At 44.6% G+C, this 23,829-nt stretch overlaps 1 protein-coding gene across 4 annotated transcripts; it reads left to right on the top strand.

The window, feature by feature from the left end:
* The first annotated feature begins 32 nt into the window (after nt 1–32).
* On the top strand, nt 33–22,083 carry ATAT1 (alpha tubulin acetyltransferase 1). Of its 4 annotated transcripts, XM_033141549.1 has the most exons (12): nt 114–223; nt 2,518–2,578; nt 3,039–3,130; nt 4,243–4,303; nt 4,836–4,949; nt 5,676–5,777; nt 7,005–7,050; nt 9,417–9,488; nt 10,760–10,979; nt 18,450–18,547; nt 19,696–19,747; nt 21,248–22,078. In XM_033141549.1, the coding sequence occupies exons 1-12, from the start codon at nt 114–116 to the stop codon at nt 21,597–21,599; spliced, it is 1,380 nt and encodes a 459-aa protein (XP_032997440.1). In that variant the 3' UTR covers nt 21,600–22,078. The 4 variants fall into 4 exon arrangements, with proteins under 4 accessions (XP_032997442.1, XP_032997440.1, XP_032997444.1 ...); XM_033141552.1 differs by lacking the exon at nt 2,518–2,578 and having other exon boundaries at nt 127–223; nt 21,248–22,081; XM_033141551.1 differs by lacking the exons at nt 2,518–2,578; nt 3,039–3,130 and having other exon boundaries at nt 33–223; nt 21,248–22,083.
* Nucleotides 22,084–23,829: the final 1,746 nt, after the last annotated feature.

Genomic DNA, 23,829 nt, shown 5'->3' with positions numbered 1-23,829 from the left:
GCAGCAGGCCTCGTCGCTAAGGGCGTGGCCGACCGCGCGCGCGCCGCGTCGCTCAGAGGCGTGAGTCGGCGCGACCGGGGCGGCAGAGAGAAAAGGACCCGGATGCCGGGGCTATGGAGTTCCCCTTCGACGTGGACGCGCTCTTCGCGGAGCGGATTACGACGGTGGATCAACACTTGCGGCCGTCGGGCCGGAGGGGGGCCGGCTTCGCCACGACCCACAGGTAACCATGACAGCGGCACGGGCTTTGGGTGGGCCTGTCATACCCCCCCACCCAGCCCTCGCCTATGGGGCTCGTTTCGCCCCGCGAAAACAGCGCAGGGCGGCGATCCGCCCCCTCAGTTGCGCCTGAGGACCGCGGGGAGGCGCTCTCCCTGCGCGCCGTGACGCCCTCAGGAGCCGCTCGCGGCGGCTGTTCCCACGCCCATCTATTGTCTCAGGCGCAGGGCATGCTGGGTAGCCTCTTTCCGCTGGGAATGAGGGTGTCAACCTTTATATACTGTATGTAGGTATAAATTTTGACACCATGGTTCCCAACTCAGAAGGCAATGCCGTGGGGCTTTACTCCCAGACATGTGACCTTAGCCAAGAATGTTCCTGCTCTCGCTCTTTCCCTCTTTGTTTACATGCTAACATCTGTGCCCAAGTTTTTATTCAAGGAATTCCAGCTGTTCAGACGTGGTTCTCTCTCCCCCCTGCCCCCCATCACTACTTGTTATTTCCATTTCTCCCCTCCCACAACAACTCCGTGAGGTATGTTAGGCGGAAGATAGCGACTTGCCCATGGTCACCTAGCCAAAAAGACATTCGAATCCTAGCCTCACATTCACATACGTGTCTTGGGAATAAAGTCGGGGTTAGCCCGTGTTTGTGACACTTGAAGTGGATGGAGAATGGGTAGGTACAGAAACAATAAATGGTTCACAGGTCCATTGCTCCATGGTTGCATGTTAGCATACACGCCTGGTGTTGTTGTTTTGTTTAAAAAAATTAAAATGACGATTAATACATTTATACAAACTGAAGAAAGTTAACTTAAACCTAAGCTTTGTTGGGTAACATTGAACATGTCACTGTTATAGCCTGAGCTCACCTTGTAATGGTGTTTTGAAGATTGTTGCATATAAGATGCTACTGTTTTGAAGATGATAGTATAGAATATTATAATTTAAAATAGTTAATAGTGAGGTTTAAATTGTATCAGCCTACTTCAGAGCAGGGTTTATAGTTCTCTGTTCGACCATGAACAGTCTTAAAGTGAAGTAGCTAAAAGTTTTGCTCTTACCTGCACAGCCTGGGATAGGATATTTAAAATTACCGGTAGCTACAGCTGCCATCCTGAGAATGGTGGCTAATCTACTCCAATCTATTGTCTTGGAACAATGATCCCTGTTGCTGTCTGTGCTTTGCAGGGGGGTTTATTTTTGCTCTATAAGTCTGCACAGAAAAGATACAACAGTTCCCTGTGGCAGATACTATCGCTGCATTCCTGTTGTCTTACAGCAGTACTTCTCAGGCATTATGTCTGTAGGGAATCCTTTATGCATTGACATGTTTGCTCAGAAGCTTCTCTGTGTTATCTTTGTACAGTAGGCTAGCTTCTTCTACACACTGACACACCCCTCCCCATCCTCCATCCAGGCACCCAATAGACATTATCAGTGTTCAATGAAGCATTCTAGCCTGTCAAAAACATATGAAGGTGTGAAGTGGGGCTGATGAGGGCCGTGGCCTGGTGAGAGTCCTGAGGGCCAGGATACCCTACCCTGATGTATGGTTCTTGTTAGGTGTTTGGGGTTCCACAGTTGCCCCTTCATAATGGAGGTGGTGATCTAGTATGTATTTTGAGCTATCTTACAGGGGGTTGGGGAAGCATTGCAAAGGCCAATAAATAATGGTGATCAAGTTGCCTTTCATGGAAGCTTGTCTGCTGATACTTGGATGAACCCCTTAATAAGCTTCCAAGGAAGCCTAGATTTTCTCAGAACAGAGTTTGAAAACCAGGGTCTTGAAGCATTAAAAATAAATTGTTCAATATGGGCAATGACGGTTTACATTAGCATCATTCTTTCCATCCATCCATAGTGTATAGCAGTGAGATGCCCCATTGCTTTAGGATTACCTGGTTGCATGGATGAGGTACCTTTTGTTGACTAATCTCTTATCCTTTTGCTTTTGCCAGCAACAACAGGAGAGGGCTGTCAGCTTCATATGCTGCTTGTGGTGTTCCCAGAAACATGAATTGGCTACTGAGGGAAAAATGATGCTTTACTAGATGGACCTCTGGTCTGCTCCAGCAGCAGTCTTCTTCTGCTTAGCATCCTAGATGGATCTTTATCTGTCCCGGGGCTATGACATTGCAGAACCTGCCTGATACTTTGCTGCCTCCAAAGTGTCAAACATTCCTCTCCTCCTTCAAGGATTTGGACCATTTCCTGTTCTAGGTTTCTCCTGATTAGATTATTCAGGCTCTCAACCTAGTTTCTTCTCTTTCTCTCTCTTTTTCTTCATGGCCAGGGTGGATCATCATCAGCAGCTCATGAGGATCATAGATGAGATGGGCAGGGCCTCTGCCAAGGTGGGTCAGGGTTTTTATCTGGAGGGTTTAAAGGGCCAAAGAATAGATTATAGTTTATGGATAAACAGGAGGATATGTGTGAAGCCAGGTTGCCTATCCCTTGTAAGTCTCAGCCAATTCACTTAAAACTGTAACTAAAACACAAATTTAACTGTGGAGCAGAAGTGGGTGGGTGGGAGAAACAGTTCCATTGAAAATGACTCATCTCCTAAATGCCTGGGCAAAAGCGCAGGTGAAGCAGCTGTGTTTGGCTTTGTAGGTGTTAAGTTGCTCTGGCCTGGGAAATGCACTGTCTCGCAGTGTAGTTTAGCCTAAAGGGTGCAAGAAAGGAGAGAAGGGATCTTTTTCTCTCCAAGGGATATAAGCTGTAGTTCAGATATCAGTTTGTTCAGTTGCCCTTCCAAGTCCTTAAAAAAAAAATCTTCTCGAGTTAGTGAAACTTGAACCTTTTTGGTTTCAGGCCCAGAATCTGCCAACTCCAATCACCAGCGCCTCACGGATGCAAACCAACCGCCATGTTCTCTACATTCTGAAGGACAGCGAAGCAAAAACGTGAGTGTGCTGCGACTGAGGGGCTGGAGTCTTAAGGGTCTAGTCCTTTGCATGCCTGTTGTTGTTGTTGTTCAGTCGTTCAGTCGTGTCCGACTCTTCGTGACCCCATGGACCAGAGCACGCCAGGCACCCCTATCCTCCACTGCCTCCCGTAGTTTGGCCAAACTCATGCTAGTCGCTTCGAGAACACTGTCCAACCATCTCATCCTCTGTCGTCCCCTTCTCCTTGTGCCCTCCATCTTTCCCAACATCAGGGTCTTTTCCACTGAGTTCAGTGGGACTTACTCCTAGGTAAGTGTGCATAGGATTGCAGCCCAAGCCATTTCTGTGGGAACATTTTGGCATGCAGAAAGAAAAGGCTTTGTTGTTCTGAACCATACACAGGAACTCTACACAATCTGTTTAGCCGTAGCAACCATAGAAATATTTTTCAGGGATTTGCAGACTCCTTGAAATATCAGAGTTCCCCCTCTTTTTTTTATTGGGTGGGTGGGGAGATCTTGCCCTAGTTCCTTCATCACAATTGCTTGTCCCTCACAGTTGCTAGTTCCATGTATTCCTGTATCTGTGTGCTTCTTTCCCCCTGTCTGTGACATCCTTGACCAAAAATCCTCTGCTCTTGGAATAACATACAGTTTCCTGATTTGCATAAATCATTATGATTCTGGAATCTGAAAAACAAAAAAGGTCTCTATTTAATAATGCTATACTGTTTCCTCTTGCTACTGCTAATCATCTAGCCTCTAGTTCAAGGAAGAGGACACTTTGGCCCTCTAGATATTTGTTGGACTCCAACTTCCGTCAGCCTCAGTAATCATGGCCAATGGTCAGGGCTGATGGGAGCAGTAGTCAAAAACATCTGGCAAGCACCAGGTTAGGGGAGATTGATAGTCTACCTTGGGCCCCTTACCTCAGTTTTATGCAGCAGGTTTTATCACTTGCTCTAAAAGTGTAAATAAGCAAGTGTTTTGCAAACAATGTTTTGCATTATCCTGTGGTGCCGTCAGGAATAAATACATTACAGTAATAAATGATAGCCCTCCTCTGCCTCAGTGGCCCATTGTTCATACATCTCTAACTAATGGTTTGTATCTTTTCTTCATTGCTACCAGGGCCGGGAAAGGAGTCATAATTGGCTTCCTCAAGGTGGGATACAAGAAACTCTTTGTATTGGTAAGTTGCAATGGGAAGTTGCCTTTATGTGCAGAGCAGTTGTCTCTGGTGCAAAAGGGTCATTGGTACCAAACAGGACTAAGACTATCCTCTTCCTTAAAGAATCATGGTCAGTGGTATCAAAGGCCGCTGAGAGATCTAGCAGAACTAGGTTGGGACAACTGCCTCCCTTCTTTAGAATATCCATGAAGTCAGCTGACATTTGTATGTGTTGGAGGTAGAAGGAAGGAAGATATTTAAAATGAAAGTGCAAGCAATATAGATCAGTGAGCTATAGTTGGTTTTTGTTGTAATCGTGTTGCGTTCTAGGTCAAAACATGGGGCCTGAATTTCCTTACAGCATTTGAGAACTTGATTTAAGCAAATGTGTCTCAGAAATGTAAGCATAAGCTAGCATGTATTGGTATAAGTGGCTCAGATATTTTAGCTCTGTTACTTACGGCGAGTATGAAGTGTCTGTTTTTATTCTGTGTACTCTGCTCTGTTTTTATATATAGATACACATCTTGCAAGTCTTCCTCCTTTCTTTCAGGATCGCCACGGAGCTCACAACGAAGTGGAACCACTATGCGTATTGGACTTTTACATTCACGAGTCCCTCCAGAGGCATGGCTATGGCAAGGAGCTCTTCCATTACATGTTGCAGGTGTGCATATTCTCTTCTCTCTCTCTCTCTCTCTCTCTCCCCCCCCCCCCTTGAATCTCAGAGGAGCATTCCAGTGTGATATCTTGGCTGGGTCACATATCCCTGTATTCCATGTACCCACTTCCTACATTTAAAGGCTCACAGTGTGTGGAGATTTCATTCTTGACCACAGATAAGGTGATCAGTTAAGACAACAGGCATGAAATACACTTTCTCTACAGAGTCTTCTCCAGGGGATATTTTGCCTCTGTGGGAACACATCCCACCCAATGTACAATGCTGATTTGTGGCCATTGTGGTTTCTATGACTCTGGAGTTATTCTCAGTTCATTTTAATTTAAGCTGTATGAAACCAGTGCGGATGGTTATCCCAATAGGTACTAATTAATTCACGCAACCAGGCTGACCTGGATGGGGCTGGAACAAGCTCTTGGGACCCACTGTTTAACATTCTTGCCATGTGGATTGCTTCACAGCCATAGGAAGTTGGTTGCACCTCTCTTCTGTAAATAACAGCAGCTGCTGTTGGGAGCGTTGCTTTGGTTTTGTTGATATCTCTTTTCACCAGTCCTCCCTGTTATTGCACCTTTCAGGGTTCATAGAAACTTGCTGCTGGCCCCGCGACTGATGCTTTAGATCCAGCTCCTAAATTTTACCCCTTCTTTTGAGATGGAAGCTGTAGTCCCCAACCTTTATCTTCACTTCTCTCTGTCTCTCCTCCCTCAGCAAGAGCGAGTGGAGCCTCACAAACTGGCTGTGGATCGCCCCTCAGAGAAGCTGCTTTGCTTCCTCCGGAAACACTATAATCTTTGTGACACTATTCCCCAGGTGAGCTGGTCTCTTTGTGATGGGAAGCTAGGATGGAAGCAGCAATTCCTTCACCTTTTGACTCATTTTATTATTTGTTTCATAAAATTTATACACCACTTGGTTGTTGTTGTTGTTGTTGTTGTTGTTTTTAATAAAAAATCACCCTCAAAGCAGTTTGATAGCTAATGCAATAATACAAAAATTCACTTGAGTTCGTCTCCATCATCTCTGAAAGTATTCATTTTTAAGCTTACACAGACTGTGGGGCAAGAAGGGAATGGCTCCAGAGAAGTTGGGAATAGCTGTGTGCTGTGCAGGAAGCAAAGAATAAAATGGATTTTGAATGCTCTCTTATTCTACCTGGCACTTCCTCTCGGAGCCACTTGGATCTCCCAAACGATCTTCCATCTAGGCAGCTTACTGCCCAACAGCAGCAAAAGTGTATCTTGCGTCTTGACCATTCTCTGGGTCACCCAAAGGTGCTTCTGAGTGGCCACACTTTAATGGAACTGCACACTGGTAAATGTGCCATGAACCAGGCTGGGAGCTGGTCCTGGTGCCATTAGCTTAAGCATAATACAGGAGGGATGTAGGATGCTGCACAGGTCCTTATATCATGCAGCAGACACTCTAGCCTTGTAGTGGGGAACATACGGCCCTCCAGCGTTGTTGGACTCCAACTCCCATCAGCCCCAGCAAGCATGATTAATGGCCAAGAGTGATGGATGTTGTAGTCTGACAGTGTCCAGAAGGCTAGAGGTTCCTTATCTCTGCTCTACCCTGTTCTCCTGAAGACCTTGTGCTCAAAAACTACTATAAATCTTTGATTGATTGTATTTAAAGGGAATAGTAAGTAGCCAGTCAGTACAATCTTGTTTCATTGCCTGTTTCCAAGTAATACTGTAATAAGTGTTTTGCTAATGATTAATTGAATTATAGTTTGATGTATTGTGTGTGCATATTGCAGTTTTATATGTTATTTTTATGACCTGTCACCATGTAGCGAAAGGCTTATTAATTGCACAAACCAAGATGCAAAGCATATACTCTGCTACGAAGCCCCTACCCTTAAGAGTTGTATTCCCCCCCCCCAAAGCAAATATGCAGACTAGCTGCAAAAAAGAGGGTGAGCGGGGAGGTAACTGTAGGGAGCCCTACAAATGTGTTTCACAAGAAGCTTGGAACAGTGGGGTAGGTTTGGTTTGCTGGCTTGTTTTTTTTTTAATCTTATTTTTCTTCTTTCAGGTTAACAACTTTGTGATTTTCCAGGGCTTTTTCAGCCACCACCATGGTGAGTCAGTGGCATAAATATTGCTATGCCCTTTTGTTTTGATTCTGCATGTTATTAAGAGTAGGGGGCTCCTCATGAGAAGGGTTAGAAGAGGCAAACGGTATAGAAGCTTCTTCACTTAAAAAAAAAAAATCTCCCTCAACACAGGGTGGCTTCTGAGCATTTTGCGTGTCAGTTACCTTTGCCACCTCCTGATGAATGCTAAATATTTGCCGCTTGTGGTGTTAAGGATTCCAGAATCTTATGTTAGAGTTCAGTGTTTGTGTTGTGCACAATGACCTGACGGTTTACACAAGCACGTGACCGACCGCGGGATTCCGTTTCCCACTCTTGAGCCGAATAATGGAATGACTTTATTCTATGCCTGTAATGAAGTTAAAATGGAACCCTCTGGGTCCAAATAGCCAGAATGTCCAAGGCTTCAAGGCTTCAGAAGTATGGATGCTGTTTTCGTCCAAAATAAAAGCAAGTTGAGCACCCCATTTCCCACAGTAGTCAACCAAATGCCCAAGGGGAGCTCAGAGGCAAGACCTGAGTGCAACCCCCACTTGTGGTTCCTAGCAGCTGATATTTGGAAGGATATTGCAGTCTACTGTGGCAGTAGAGCTATAACCATCATGGCTATTAGCCACTGATAGTCTCTCCCCCCCCACCCATGAATTTGTATAAGCCGTCCATGTTGGTGGGACATTACTGCAACTTGAGTACTGAATTCCATACACAGTTAGTCATCCGCTGTGTGATGAAGTGCTTCCTTTTCTCTGTCCTGGGGATGGATGTCCCCAGGTTCTGGTATAATGAGAGAGGGATAAAAGCCCCCCATTTTGTCTACACCATGTACAATCTTAGAGACCAACTAAGTTTGTTATTGGTATGAGCTTTTGTGTGCATGCACACTTCTTCAGTGTGCACACACACTTCTTAATTCGGTATCTGCATAAGTGTGCATGCACACAAAAGCTCATACCAATAACAAACTTAGTTGGTCTCTAAGGTGCTACTGGAAGGATTTTTTTTTTAAAAAAATTAATTTTGTTTCGACTATGGCAGACCAACACAGCTACCTACCTATATCTAGAACCATGTACAATGTTATCCTTTCCCCCAAGATTAACAGCTCCAAAAACTGAAGTCTTTCTTTACATTAATAAGAATCCCACACCATGGATTTATATTGGTGGCGTTGGTGGGGGTTTGAGAGTAATAATTTCAAGCTAAGCTTAGTGTAGAACAAGTATACCACATCCAGTTGGTTGTGATTCAGCATCTGCCAAGAATCTGAAAATGGAATGGCAATTATGCTAATTAAACACAGAGAAAAGGAAGTGAGGGCCCTCTGTCTAATGACAGATTTCCAGTGTTGTTCCTGGAATTTCCTGAATAGATTGCCTACACATGCTTTTGCCCGTTGAGATCTTATGAATACAATTAAGGGACTGCTCCTATTGCATGCCTTAACTACCATTCATGAAATTTTGTTCTTGTGTGTTAATTCTTAGATGATCACCCACACAGTTTAAAACTGCCATTCATTTGGTTGCTCAGAAAAAAGCTCTTAAAATCCCTACTCCCATTTCCGGGTTACCATGGAATGGTGTCGGACGGCGAGCTCTGTTCTCTGTGAACAGCTCGCTCATCGTGAGAGTTCTGGGGGAAGCACGCGGGCGCCCTGCACCCCCGAGAAAGCACAAAAGGTTCTTTTTGGGTTCAAAGGGGTCCAGCAGCAGGATTCTGTTTCTTTTCCCGCTCTCCATTCTGAAAAGAGCTGTGGGGGCGAGATAGAGCCAAAAGCGCCAAGCTCCAACGCAGCTCCATGACGAGAAGCCTCAAGCTCCATGCATCAAAGCAGTAACTTTTCCAAAACTTTAAAGCCTAGAATTAATTAACTACCAAGAGGATAATAAACTATTTAAATCGAAATTAATTCGGCAAACATTAGGGGTGTAAAAAGGAGGTCCAACTCGGACATGTTCTTATAAATCTACGAGGAAAATAATTAAATTATACTCCCCCCCCCCACTAATAATCAACTTCTACGAGTGCAGTTGGTCCGATGAGATGAACTAGAATTTATTGATCTCTTTGTGAATATGATAATTAGAGCATACTTTGATAAATTGCACTGGCTTTGCTGGACTTATTCTCCTATTTTCATCTTATTTCTATTTTTTCCCCTTTTTTATTATATACTTCCCAGTATTGAACTATTTTGATTATTAAGGGATCCTCCTGACGGCTGCTTCTTGTGGTTGGAATAAGATTTTATTTTATTTATTTTATATGAGATAAAGTGTTTATATATGATTAACTGATTTTCCCTTCCTCCTCAAAATCTTACTCATCTTTCTCTCTCCCTCTCCTTGCAGCTCCAGTGAGAAAGTTGCCTGCAAAGCGTCATGAGGGGGAGATAAAACCATATTCTTCATCAGACCGAGAGTGTAAGAGATTAATAACTGAGGCTGCTTCTGGATTGGGAAGTGGGTTTAAGCTGTTCTCTTTTTGGTGGGAGCGTTGCAAATCACCCTCCAGATTGAGGGGGCAAGTTGTGAATGACACCAAGACAAGAGAACCCATTTCGTGTTGGTTCTCAGGGTAGGGTGGAGACCAGCTGACTTCAAGAAGCAGAGGAATGTGCATATTATGTGTTCATGGTTCTGTGATACTTGTCGCAGTTAGGTCACTAGGCCCCATCTAGGGTACGGCAGCTGTTTGATTTAGGAGAGGCTGGGGAGTAAGAGAAGCGGCAAGTCAGTTTTGAAATCCGAGACTGACTTCAGTCAGAAGAGTCTACATTCCATCCAAGCTTGGAAACGAGCAGGCATTCTTTTTTAAAAAAAGAAAAATGGTTCCCTTGTCTAGGAAGTGAGCTACAAGATCCCGGGGCTCAGCCACCACCTTTCAGAATGTGCCAGTTCCAAACTGGTCCCCTGACAGGATGTCAGGGAAACATTGCATAAAGAAGAAAATGCTCAAACTTTGTCCTACCTGGCCTTCCATAAGTAAGGATGCAGTTGTTTTTGAGCTTCCCATAGTGCGAGTGGGAGAAAACAAGCTTGTTCGCTGGGTCTTTGGCCTTACACAGGGGTCCCCAAACTAAGGCCCGGGGGCCCGATGCAGCCCAATCACCTTCTAAATGCGGCCTGCGGATGGTCCAGGAATCAGCATGTTTTTACATGAGTAAAATGTGTCCTTTTATTTAAAATGCATCTCTGGGTTATTTGTGGGGCATAGGAATTTGTTCATTTCCCCCCCCCCAAACTTTAGTCCGGCCCCCCCACAAGGTCTGAGGGACAGTAGACCGGCCCCCTGCTGAAAAGGTTTGCTGACCCTTGGCCTAGGGTTGCCAGGTCTGCTTCCAAAAAAATAGCGGACAAGCGGGGGGGGGGTTTAAATGATATATTTTCTTACAAACATTTTAACACGTATTAGAATACCATTTCATCATAAAGCTTTTGAATTAAAAAATGTCCACTATTTTGTGGGAAAAAAATAGTGAACATAATGTGAAAAAGTGGACTGTCTACTCAAATAGTGGACATCTGACAACCCTACCCTGCCCTTACAGCAAGTGAGAAGGCAAAGGTGGTGGTGGTGCTGTGGCTTTTAAGGGACCCAGAGTGCCTGCCTTTTTGAATAGCATACCTTGGGCCTCTCTAGGAACTGGAGGACTGAACCTTTTCTTTTTAAAATATTTCCCCCCCCCCAATAGTCCTGAAGGAAGAAGTCGAACCACCCTGGCCCTTCAACCAGTCTCGCTCACTGACCCGCTCCAGCAGTCTGGGGAACTCCCCAGTGCGAGGCTGCCTCAAGCCTTTCCTCAACGAGCAGGAGCTGCTGAAGAACTTGCGCCTCTGCCCTCCCCACTCAACTGCCCACCATCTGATGAATGGTGAGCCCGGAGACCCAGCTTCACAGAGGCGGAGAACCAGGTACAGTTGGAGATGTGGGGTATCTGAAAATCTTGCAGTAGGTGGGAAAGAATGCTTTGTCTCTCTCTGTGTGTGTGTGTGTGTGTGGAATAGAATATTGTTTCTGTTGAGCTTGGGAAGTAGTCAGTCCTTAAGGATCTCTGAATCAAAACACTAGCAGGCATTTCATTTCCAAATGACTTCAGATTCTGGGTTGTTGTTTTTTTGTCTTGTGACACTGGAGCCTTGTGTCCAGTTAACAGAGAAGTCTGTTTCCTGAACTTAAGTAGTTCAAACTATGTATCCAGGCATTCTAAATCCTTGACAAGAAAAACTGAATTCTGCTGCCCGTAAAAATTATTACAAAATGAAATTATTTGTGTAATTTGGCATACTTTTACATATTTCATTCTGACTTTACTTTCCTGTATCAGTAATTTTTTAATAGCTTTGGTTAGTTAGTAGCTTTGGACAGTGTTCTCGAAGCTACTAACATGAGTTTGGCCAAACTGCGAGAGGCAGTGAAGGATAGGCATGCCTGGCGTGCTCTGGTCCATGGGGTCACAAAGAGTCGGACATGACTGAACGACTGAACAACAACAGTTTTTTAATGTCTGATGTTTTACAATTTTTTTGTATACCGGTATGCTGTAAGGGACCCAGGTGGCGCTGTGGGTTAAACCACAGAGCCTAGGGCTTTCCAATCAGAAGGTCGGTGGTTTGAATCTCTGCCACGGGGTGAGCTCCAATTGCTCGGTCCAAGCTCCTGCCCACCTAGCAGTTCAAAAGCACGTCAAAGTGCAAGTAGATAAATAGGGACTGCTCCAGTGGAAAGGTAAACGGCGTTTCTGTGCGCTGCTCTGGCTCGCCAGAAGCGGCTTTGTCATGCTGGCTACATGAACCGGAAGCTGTCTGCGGAGAAACGCCGGCTCCCTTGGCCTATAGAGTGAGATGAGTGCTGCAACCCCAGAATCAGACACGACTGGACCTAATGGTCAGGGGCCCCTTTACCTTTACCTAACCTTGAGTGAGATGTGGGAAAGGACAGAAAGTGATGGCAAAGATGAGCTGCCCTAGACATAGGAATAGAGAGGTTTGCACTGCAGTGACCCACAGGCTCCCTCTAAGGATTTAATCCTTCATATCATTCCTTGTGACCCTGGGTGGCTAATTCCTCGGTACAATTCTGCTAGTTGGCAGAATTGGTCTTGATCACATGCAAACCACATGAAATGGGACTGAGCGCTTGCAATTTGTCAGTTTGCTTTGCATCTGACATGCCAAAAGGATGTTAGGTTTGAACTTGGCTCACTGAGTGCTAGATGAGATTATGTTTGATTTGTTTGTGGCTCTCGAAAGCTTCAGAAATCAGAGGTTCTAGAAAGGTCTTGCTGCCCTACACAGCTCTTTATCCTCTTGCCATGGTAGCATCCTCACATTCCTTCCCCCTCCTTAATGCTTGCCATCCACCATCCTCATCCTTGCATTTAATCCAGCAGCAAAAGTATAATATATCCACCATTTCCAGAGTACCATTTATCCATTAGCACTGTGTCTCTCGGAAGTGAGATGTTTTCTTCGTTACCCTGATAGATTTCCCCCAAATGGTCCGTTTGGGGGTCTAACCTCTCTTTTTTCTGTTTTCAATCCCCTCCTCTTCCCTCCCTTTCCTTTCTTCTCTTCCTCCCCTTCTCCACCACCAGCTCCCTGAATCGTGCTGAAAACAGCCATTGATCGCCGGTCTCTGCTGTGTCTACCCAGCCGTTGGGCCTCCACTTGCGTCCTTGAGTTCTTTCTAGCAGCGAAATTTGGTTTTACATCCAATTTCCCCATCCCTTCCTTTTTATAAGCTTTATGGGTAGAACCTGTAAGGATGTGGGTTTATTTATATTGTGTGTGTGTGTGTGTTTTTGGTCTTCAATTTTTTAATGCCAAGATTCCGGAACGCCCTTAAGGAAAGGAACCTAGCTGCGTTTTTCAATGAGCAGCACTGACTGCTGGGCTTTAACGAAATTCGAATTATTTATTAAGTTGGGCTTCAGCTCCAAAGCGGTGAGAGCTTACAGCTGGGAAAATACTGGTGTCCCAAGTGTCCCAAGTATACACTGTTTGACACTGTGGTCTGCTGCCTGTCGCCATATAGACCTGTCAATCGTCTGTTGTGACCTGCCAATCATGGATCCAAAGAAGACAATGCAAGTTTACTGTAAATTATCACTTAGTTCTTTTGAAAAACTGGCCACATAGATTAAACGAATAGTCGTCGTACTAGTGACAAAGCGTAACACTGTCAGGACTGGGTGTATTATTAGACCGGATGAGATCACCCAACTCAGATGGCAGATTTTACTTTACTATTAAAAACAAGGGAATTATTGAAATGGTTATTGTAGTCTTACCACCATGAGGCAGGTACGGTTTTGGATTTACAGTGTAAGGCGCTACCTGGCCAGCCGTCTGTGAGTTTTATATTGGAGAGAGACAGTTTAACTTCAGAGCCTCTGAAAGAGGCATCAGCCTGTGGTGCAGACACATGCTGCTGTAAACAGAGTTTGCATTATTATTATTATTATTATTATTATTATTATTATTAATACTATTATTATTTGTAGGGCTTCAAAAGCCTGTTTCCTTTTACGTGGAATCCACTGCTTTTAGCAGAGCCAAAGCCAGAGGAGCTGTCTGGCAGCCTCGTATTATTAAAATTTGGGCCCGTGATATTTCTCCTGCACGTTTCGCTAGTCAGTAGGAACCCCTTCCACTTTCATCGTGGATATTGACAAAGTGTGCGCTCTCATCCCTGAAAAACTTACGGTATAACGTGCTTGTTTTAATTTTTTTTCCCCAGTTGCGGCCAGGCTCCCTGTTGCGTTTGGTGTGTTTTGTATCCATGTGCTGTGAATGGCAGAGATTGATATATGGACAGGCCGGAAGGATGATTTAACTTGTAACAGTGATAGATGGGCAGGCTAGGAGCTGCTGTAAACCTACTTGCAAGGCTGAGCTAGCAGGCAGGCATTAGGGGTCTCTGTGAAACCCCTATAAACTCCCTTATCTTCCCTCACCACCACCCCACATGCATAGTCCCTTACTCTGAAGGAATGCCTCTTTTACTCTCTCGCCCTTGCCATTATGCACCTCAGCCACTTTGTAGATACCTGTTACCCTTACCCTGGAGGGAGTGGCTGAGACATTAAATCAGGCTACAGTGTGTTCTATTCTAAGGTATGCATAGGGGGAACAAATGTACCGAGCCAGACCATTGGTCCATCTGGCCCAGCGCAGTCTAATTTGACTGGCAGAAAGGAGTTTTTCCTGCTATCTGAAACCTTTGACCTGGAGATACCAGGTTGGAGGTGGGGATGTTGCTGGACTCCTAACTCCATTATCCCTGACCGTTGGCCATATCTGCTCTAGGGCTTGTGGGTGCTGGGAGCCCAACAGCGTCTGAAGGTGCCACAGCTTCCCCACCATAAGAGCATAAGAAGAGCCTGCTGGATCAGGCCAATGGCCCATCTAGTCAAGCATCCTGTTCTCACAGCGGCCAACCAGATGGCTGTGGGAAACCCACAGGCAGGATCCGAGCACTCATGTAGTTTACAGCAACTGGTATTCAGAAGGATTGTGCCTGGGACCACCTGCCTGCCTGCAAAGCTGGGGCTCTGCTTTTTCAAAGTAGGCCTGGGAAAGTTCCCATGATGCATCCCTCTAGAGCAGAGTTGAGCCCAGCAAAGGCCACAGCTGTTCTTGGCGAAATCCACCTAGTCCTCCTTCAGTATCCCCTCCTCTCCCCCTGCCATCCCCCAAATTAACTCCTAATGGAGTTGCGACTGTAGCCAAAGGTACTTATCGAGGTTCCATTTAGTGTAGTTATGGTGGAAATGTGAGAAGAACCACAGTCGTGTTTCCATGTGACCCAGTTTCCATAGAACACAACATTGGTAGCAGTTTCACCCTCTCTGCCAAATTTTAAGGGAGAGGAAGAAAGAAGCTGATTTGCCCACCTTGTCCACCTTCCTGCATTCTCCCATCTTCCTCCACTTCGTGATTTGCCAACTGTGTGTTGCCTTCAGGCATTCTTGTGTCTATAGCATGTTCTGCCCTGAATTCCTTTCAGAATGTCACCCCTGAGGCTGCTGATGTGTTTGGGATGTAGCGTAGAAGGACCTGGCTTCGGTGACAAAACCTACAGCGGTTGCCCCTGTCTTCACAAAGCAGGAGATAAACCCTTACAGGGCTGCAAAATGGATACTGCCGCTTGAGAAGCAGCAGCTCTTGCCTTTATTTACAGACTTGGGAGCGGAGATGGACAGGTTTAGAGGACGAGAAGCGGGGAAACTAGAAGTCCCTAGAATGAGAGTTGGGTCTTGTGTGCCTTGGAGGGGGGGATTGGTCTCCAGCAGCAAGAAACTGAAAGAGAATTACTATGCCAGAGAAGCAAGTGCACGTATATTGAGGATAAAAGTGCCAAGGTATCCTAAACTCTTGTGCCAGGGAAAACAGCAACTTGTTTTAGCAACTTGCAAATGAGGTTGCTTAGCTACTGTAATTTAGGTGTTTACTTAACCAGTAGGTGTAGTAATAATATAAGGAGCAAGGGAACTGTAAAGAGCTCGTGTGGTGTGGTGGATGGGTTGTTGGACTAGAATGGGGAAGACTTGGATTCAAATCTGCACTCAGCCCTGATGCTTACTGGGTGACCTTATCCCTCTTTCCCTCTCTGTGCCTAACCTACCTCACAGGGTTGTTGTGAGGATAAAATGGGGGCGGGGGTACAGATGTCATGTGTGCTTGCCTGAGCGGCTTGGAGAAAGGGCAAGATAAAAATGTGGCCATACAGTACTTAAAATTCAGGGGCAATGAAACTCTGCCTTTTCCCTTCGGACTCTCCTCTGGCTTAATGAGCTTTGAAATCATGGCATTGCCATTGGCCAGAGACTGTGCCAATGGTCGTCACCCTGTGTGGTCCGCCAATTGTATCATGTGGCAGTGTTGGCTGCCCTTGTATGTGGTTACACCTTGCACAGGTTGTGCCATCAAGTAGCTTGGGCTTGGCTGTAACAGGAGACTGCTTTGCTTAAGAACGTAGGAACTGCCTTGCTGCGTTGCTCCACCTAATCTTGCATTTGGTTTCTAACAGCAGCCAGCTGGTTGCTCCCAGGAGGTTTATAGGAAGATTATGCAGGAGATGGTTTTCCTGCTACTCTTTGTCCTCCGTAACTGGTACTTGGTGTCATACTTGCAGTTCTGTTTTAGTTCAGCATTTCTGATAGCTTACAATACTCCTATCCTCCATGGCTGAATCTAATCTGTTCTCTCTCTCTTTTTTTAAAGTTACAGGTGGGTAGCCGTGTTGGTCTGCCATAGTCGAAACAAAATAGGAAATTCTTTCCAGTAGCACCTTAGAGACCAACTGAGTTTGTTCTTGGTATGAGCTTTCGTGTGCATGCACACTTCTTCAGGCATGCACACGAAAGCTCATACCAAGAACAAACTCAGTTGGTCTCTAAGGTGCTACTGGAAAGAATTTCCTATTTTGTTTCTTTTTTTAAAAAAAACCCAACCTAGTGGCTATCTAATTCTTGGAGTATTTGGCTCGTGCTGCTTTTAAATTTGACTCTTAACAACTTGCATTTAGACCAGGCCCCTTAATGATACTGAGCTTCACCAACGTGTGTTGCTATAAATGTCAGGGCCGGCCGGTGCTACCGTTAGGCAAAGGGAAGCAGCTGCCTCAGGTGGCAGAAGCTGAGAGGTGACGAGTGGCAGGGAGGTGCTGAAGAATAGAGCTGCATGTGCCAAATGGTCTGCTAATCTCTGCTGAGGATGCTGTCCCGTCACCGGTGTTAAGTAAGATTCGTATGTAGAAGAAGGTGGGGGTTATGATGAGCTTGAGGCAGCAAAATGTATTGGGGCAGCCCTGACAATTTACAGTGGTCCAGGGCTGGCTTTTAGTTCTGGCACCTCTCAGGTGGGCGCCATTGGCATTATAAGAGAACAAGGGAGGCATTCATGGTGAGTTTTGGCACCTCTTTTTCTAGAAAAATAGCATTGGCTAGGTCTGTCACTGACAGCCTTTATGGTTTTAAACAGACATATGCAAACTCGGCCCTCCAGATGTTTTCGGACTACAATTCCCATCATCCCTGACCACTGGTCCTGTTAGCTAGGGATCATGGGAGTTGTAGTCCCAAAACATCTGGAGGGCCGAGTTTGCCTATGTCGGTTTTTTTAAAAAGGGGCCCTCTAAAATCCATACACAATAGGTTGTATCTACCTAAGTTCTACACAGAGTAAACTCATTGAAATTTAAGGAACCTAAGTTAGTCATGTCTGTTAACTTCAGTAGGTCAACTCTTGAGTAGGACTAGCCTTGGATACATCCCAGCATTGCTCTGTTCTCTAGATGCTGAGGCCAAATGGGGGGATGTCTCTCCTCATCATGCCTGTTGGAAGCCATTTTTCTCTGGGAGCATCCAGCTGAACGCTGTGACAGACCTTTGGTCAGACCTAGCATAGCAGTTCTTACATCTTACAGCACATCCCCAGTTGCTATCTTTATACCCCACCCTTCTCAACCCATTATTGCTAACTGGGGGGGGGGGGGGAAGTGAAGCTGAGTGAGACAGCAGCCACTTGGAGATGACGTCTGTGGACAAGGCAGAAGTTTGCTTAGCGTCTTAAGCTTTTCTCTAGAATGAAGCTCATGAGCCCAAGTAGTGTCCCCTTTCCCTGGACACAATGGACTTTAAAAGCTGCTCAGATGTGGGGAACTCCCAACATTGCCCCCACCCTTTTTCTCTTTAAATTCAGATTTGGCTGCTTGAGAAGCACCGCTCCTGTGAGGCTTGCCTTTCCCAACCCCTTTCTCATCTTAACAAAGCACCTGAGACTCTGAACTGCCTTTGGCTGTTGGTGTCTGGCATGGAAAATACAAAACCTTTTGTTTACATTTCAATAAATTTTGAATTTTTTTTTAAAGTTTCAATGCGTGGTCTTGTCTTCTTTGTTCCGCATCCGCTGGCTTATGGAATAACTTGCAAATCCCCTCCTTTCCCTTTCCAGGAATTGGTGTAATATAGTAGGCAAATAAAGCACTGATGCTGAACCCTGGAAACCCTGGTTCAAACCTATCCTTTGCCTTGTGCAGATTGCTTGCCCCTCTTGAGTTAACCTACCTTATACGGGGTTGGGGTAATGAATCCACGTAGGGGAAGAGGGTTGATATAAAGTAACGTCGTCCAAGTACAAGGGAAAGTACATTGCAATGTTGCTCAGTTCTCCCCTCCAGGTACAACCTTCTGCAACATAATTCCTTTTGAATTGTGGGGGTGGGGACCTGTGCCCCACTGGATGGATTTCATTCTGTTCATCTTCTCCCCGTGGGACATCCTTGTCCCATTGCATCCTTGCTTGGTGTTCCTGCCCCACTTTCCGCTGCCGCCGCTTCATCTCCACCCTCCCGCTTGTCTTCCCCCTCCCGCCCTCCAGGACAGACGCTCTAAAGGACAGCCTCATGGCTCAGAAGTCTTCTTACAGCCGCTTCAAGAACTCTGCCCCAGCCGTCGAGCGTTCCGATAAAAGAGCAAGTGAGTGACCGATGGAGGCATAGGAGACATTTCCAGATCTATAGCCAGCTTTTTCTCAAGGGACTGGGTAGTGGGGCAAATACAGTCGTACCTTGGATCCCGAACGCCTTGGTACTCGGACGTTTTGGCTCCCGAATGCCGCAAACCCGGAAGTGAGTGTTCCGGTTTGCAAACATTTTTTGGAACCCGAACGTCTCCGAACGTCTCCCCAGCAAGCATAGCCAAGGATGATGGGAGCTGTAGTTCAGCAACGTCCAGAGGGCCAAAGGTTTCCCCACACCTGCAATACAGCACCAGGATCCTAGCCCATAAAGGACTCGCCCAGGTTGCAATCCTTACTGCATTTACCTGGGAGTCAGCTCCTCTGAATTCCGTAGGAGCTGCTTCTGAGTAGGCAGTTAGGATTGCACTGTGCGCTGTGCACGTTCCTATAGCACCTCTACAGTGCTTCTTTTAATATTATGGCTCATTATTATTTGCTGTAAAGTGCTGCAACTTTTCTCAGCACTGTGCAGGTATTAACAGGTAACAGTCCCTGTCTGCAGGTTCACAATTTAATAGAGACAGTACAAAAGGCCTAGGGAGGGAAGAGGAAAGCAAGCATTGAACTGGTCTGATTCTGAGTTAGCTTCTTGGTCCACCTAGCCCTGTGCTGTCTCTGGCAGGGGATCTTTTTCCAGCCCTCCTGCCTGGATCCTTTAACTGGAGATTTCAAGGATTGACCCTGGAACTTTTATACACCCAAAGGATGTGTTCTGTAAACTGTACTAGGTTACATGGACAAATAGTCTGGCCTGTTTGTAAGGCAGATTCCTATGTCCCTATTGGACAAAAGACAACAACACTGCCCTAGATGTTTCTTTAAAACAAGCTGTGGTTCTCAGGATTTTTGAATTACGTCCTCGATATCAAATTCTGGCCTTGTGCAAAAGCAGTCTCAACCATGTGGAACAGATTAATTGACAAAGCTCTAATTGGTTTCTTTCTAGCTATTGCTAATGTTTGAGGAATTTCTGCCTAAGGGATAGTTTTAACATAGTGTGCCTGCCTTCCAGTATGAAGAATTCAGGAGGGGGCAGGGGCAGGGTATTGTCATGTCCGTACTGTACTACTGAAATGCTGCATTTGTCTGGTTTCTTCCTATCTAGATGACTTGGAGGACAACCTCAGTTCACCCAGGAAGCTTCAGGAGTCAGAGAGGTACTTCTTGTTACTTCCCCGCCCCATGACTTTTGTTCCAATAAAACAACTGAAGGCACCAAAAGCTGTTCTGGTTTGGTATTTTACTACGTGCAGGACCATCTAATTAATCATACCTATGTAATTCAGCTTGCAGCAGCGCTCCTCCTGCTGGCACAATCCCACTTGGTATTGTTTACATAGACCTAGCAGTGGTTCAGGGATTTCTCTCAGTGGTACCTGCAGGTGCTGGGGGTTGAACCGGAGACCTTCTGTGTGCAAAGCAGATGATCTACCACTGAACTATAGCTCTTCCCCACCTGCAGGAGAGAACAATCTCAATCCCTGTAGGGAAATTATTTTCTTCTTTCCCTCCAAACACAGTAGCCAGTCTTTCTCCCTCCTTCACTGCTAGGAGTCTCCCAGTTGTTCGCTGTGAATGTAAATAAATCAAATCCCTTAATTTCAGTGGGTCTACTCTTGAGTGCGATTTAGTTAGATATTGCCCAAATACTTTTCTGCTGCTTAACGGCAACAGTGGCTAATGAAGGCTCTGAATAGGATGGCAATATCAAATTTGTACTTCCAGTCTAGATGAATTGCTTTAAAAGGATTGTGTAAAAACTGAACATCACCACCATTAGCCTTTGGATCATGTCATATGATTTATTTATTTTTTTAGTTTTTATTAATACTTTTCAGGTTTATACATTTCATTAGTTTTGCTATCTAACATTTCAAACTTACTTCCCCCTCTTTCTGCGGTTCCTTAAATTTATTTTTTAATATTTTCTGCATATCCAAATTCATTAAATTTTCTCCTTTAATTATCTACTTTAAATATACAGTGGTACCTCAGGTTAAGAACTTAATTTGTTCTGGACGTCCATTCTTAACCTGAAACTGTCCTTAACCTGAGGTACCACTTTAGCTAATGGGGCCTCCCGCTGCCACCGCACGATTTCTGTTCTCATCCTGAATCAAAGTTCTTAACCCGAGGTAATATTTCTGGGTTAGCGGAATCTGTAACCTGAAGCGTCTGTAACCTGAGGCACCACTGTATACTCTTATGAAACTGCAGGTTATTACAATAACCCTGACAATTTTTTTATCTGTTTGCAATTTATCTGTAAATATTCAACAAACCATTTCTATTCTTTTATAAAAAGTTGGTTATCTTGATTTCTTATTCTTCGTTAAGTTTCACCATTTCTGCATATTCCACAAGTTTTTGTATCCATTTTTCCTTTGCTGGGACTTCTGCTTCTTTTCACTTTTGGGCAAGTAGCATTCTTGCCGCTGTAGTAGCATACATAAATAAATTGCTATACAATTTAGGTAGTTCTGTCCCTATAATTCCCAAAAGAAAAGCTTCTGGTTTCCCTCCCAAGAAGTTATTTTGAACATCCTTTTCAATTCATTGTGTGTCATTTCCTAGTAAGCTTTAACCTTACTACAAGACCACCACATATGATAAAAGGGATCATGTCATATGATGTTGATATTTGTTTTCTCCACTAGGCAGGAAAGCACCATCATCAGCCCCCCAGAACCAGCCAACCTTGGGCAGATGGGAGAGACAGCTCATCCTTCTGCAGAAGCTACACATCAGAGGATGGACTCCAAAACTCTTATAGCTCCAGCTCCTCCAGAAAGGATTAAGGACCATTACGCTTTGGCAGTCACAAACAGCCAACCTTCCTGCGAAAATGGCCATCACGTGGCCAGACTCTCCCCGCAGCAGAACAGAGGGTGGCACAATCTGCACAGAAGTCCCTGGCAGATGAAGCCACTATGGACAGTAGCAGGGAGCCCCTATGAAGCCAAATGGATCCACCACAAGTATCTGTATTGCAATACCAGACCCTGGTGAGAGGAATGACCTGCACTTGTGGCTGTGGTCTTCAGCCAACAACAGATAACCTTGCCAATATGAGGAAGAGGACTAAATTAGCTTAGATTCTTCTCTTGCTGACATATTGACTTGGATCAACCCGTCTTACTTGGAATGCCTCCTCCCCCTGGCATTAAATTGCCAGCATTTTCCTGCTCCTTTTCCTTCTGCCCTTGATTGGACCAGCAGAAGCATGCCATTCACTATATCCCTTTCACTCACCTTGATATGGTGCCTTTCTGTTGTATTTCCTGCTAGCTCTGTTCAATTTGAAATCCTCCTCTCTTCATCGTTTGAAACTAGCGTTTTAATGAAAGTCCGTTTAATTAGGTGATCCTGCATTTGTAAACTTAAAAGTGCCTGGATTTTTACAGAATTCAGATACCAGTGCTGAAATGCGCCAGCCCAATTTTACTTGGCAAATCTTATGTGGGTTTTTGCTCCATCCCAAGATGAGAAAAATAGGAAAGCTTGAATTCAAATTTTCAGTAATTGTTTTGGTGCAATGTTGGAACTTCCCATAAACTTTGAGAAGGGAAAGGCTGCTCACTTCCTGTGCCTTTGTCCTGAATATGAAGAGCGGTAGGAAGAAAATACAGGAAGGAATAAATAGCATGTGCAGGAAATCAACTTGGTCCAATTTAATCAAAAGGGATTTAGCACTTCTGGATCCGCTTAATCTAGATTTAAATTTACCCCTTCCAATTTGGGCTAAATTACCCCTTCCTAATTGGACTAAATATAATCTACATGAATATGGTCTTAGTAGAGTGTTTAGTTCAAATTAGCCAACACTGGAGTTAAAAGTGAATTCATACTTATTTCAGTGAACGAATGCCTTACAAAATCAGCTAAATTCACTTCCTATGCCTTTTATTTTCCTGTTCGTTTTCTTATTCATTTGTTTACTTATTAATGTGTACCTAGGCCAAAGCTCCTCCAGACTTTGATAACAGAGCAAATGTTAGTATCTTTTTCCATATTCTCTTCTGGTGGTAGTGGCCACATCAATTTAAACCATTCAGGCAAACCGTTATAGACTCCGGCATCTGCTTCTGCCTCCATGTTGTACCGGCTGGAAAGGAACGCTAAGTCATGCAAAGGTAAGTCAGCAGCTTGTCCAAACATGGCAGGTTGAACATGAAGGGTCAAAAACATTTTAAATAGAAGCGCAACCATTAACAGTGTGCATCACCTTAACTGGGTCACTTGGGGATTAGGAAGAATTTTTAAGATGATCTAATGAAAACACTGGGTGTTGAGCTTAAGAGACTGGATAGTGTCAACTTGTGTCAGTCATCTGCACATGTACCATCATAGAGAATGTGCCATTAAATATTGAATTTAACAGAATGGAAAAGTTGTTGTCTTCTCTAAGCTATGAGTGTCCTGTGCAGAATTTATGTAGATGTAGGTACAGCAGGTTATTTCATATCAAGCTGTTGCTGTTGTTGAGGGTTGATCATGCAAGTATCTCTCCAGGCTAGCACAGCATTGAAGAGTATGCATAAATTATACATTTGATGCAGTAACAGACCCCTGAAAAACATGCGTGAATTAGCTTTTGCAGTCATTGTTCTGGTGCAAAGATGCAATTGCATCTTCCAGCTTTCTTTCCCTCTTTGAACATGAGCAATTTGGGCTGCTTGTCCCATAGATGCAGAAAAGTTTTCTAGCACTTAAGTCTGAGCAGGCTCAAGAGAGAGAAAAGGCAGAGTTCTTTGCAGCCATCATTTCCTGTTCAGATTAGAAGCTTCCATATGCAGGACGAAAGAGTTGCAAGTACATGAGAAGTACCTTTTTGTTCCAGTGTGTTGAAATCAGTGTAACTCCTCTAGCTTGCAAAAATGTTTTTTTTGTGTGTGTCTTTCAGTTGAGTCTGCTCTCTAGCTGTTTGAATAAAACAGAGTTTAAAGTAGGAAATAATTATTATTTTTTGTTTATTTGGTGAAGAATAAGGCAACAGCGAAAGTTCTGTAACTTTATTTTTCAAAATCTTACAAGGAACTATTTTTTTAGGAAACTCACTTCTGAATCGTAGTAATGCTAACTACCTGGCAAAATTTAAAGCAATATTGTACTCCCTAAACTACAGAAACAATGTAACGCTTCAAAGGAGAAGGTGAAAAATACTTGCATGATAGAAAATAGAAAGGGAGCTGCTGTTAGGTGTACCCAGTGCTTTTTTTCTAAAAAAAAAATGTTTAAG

Source organism: Lacerta agilis, chromosome 2 (assembly GCF_009819535.1).
Source record: "Lacerta agilis isolate rLacAgi1 chromosome 2, rLacAgi1.pri, whole genome shotgun sequence".
Lineage (NCBI taxonomy): Eukaryota > Metazoa > Chordata > Lepidosauria > Squamata > Lacertidae > Lacerta > Lacerta agilis.
This window is presented reverse-complemented; position numbering and strand designations above follow the sequence as displayed.

What these genes read in the sequence shown, in the direction of transcription:
- ATAT1 (XM_033141549.1), top strand. Translation starts at nt 114, where the DNA reads ATGGAGTTCCCCTTCGACGTGGACGCGCTCTTCGCGGAGCGGATTACG. An exon ending in CTTTTTCAGCCACCACCATG is followed by an intron (nt 7,051 to 9,416) that starts GTGAGTCAGTGG and finishes CTCTCCTTGCAG; the next exon opens with CTCCAGTGAGAAAGTTGCCT. An exon ending in TTCTTCATCAGACCGAGAGT is followed by an intron (nt 9,489 to 10,759) that starts GTAAGAGATTAA and finishes CCCCCCCAATAG; the next exon opens with TCCTGAAGGAAGAAGTCGAA.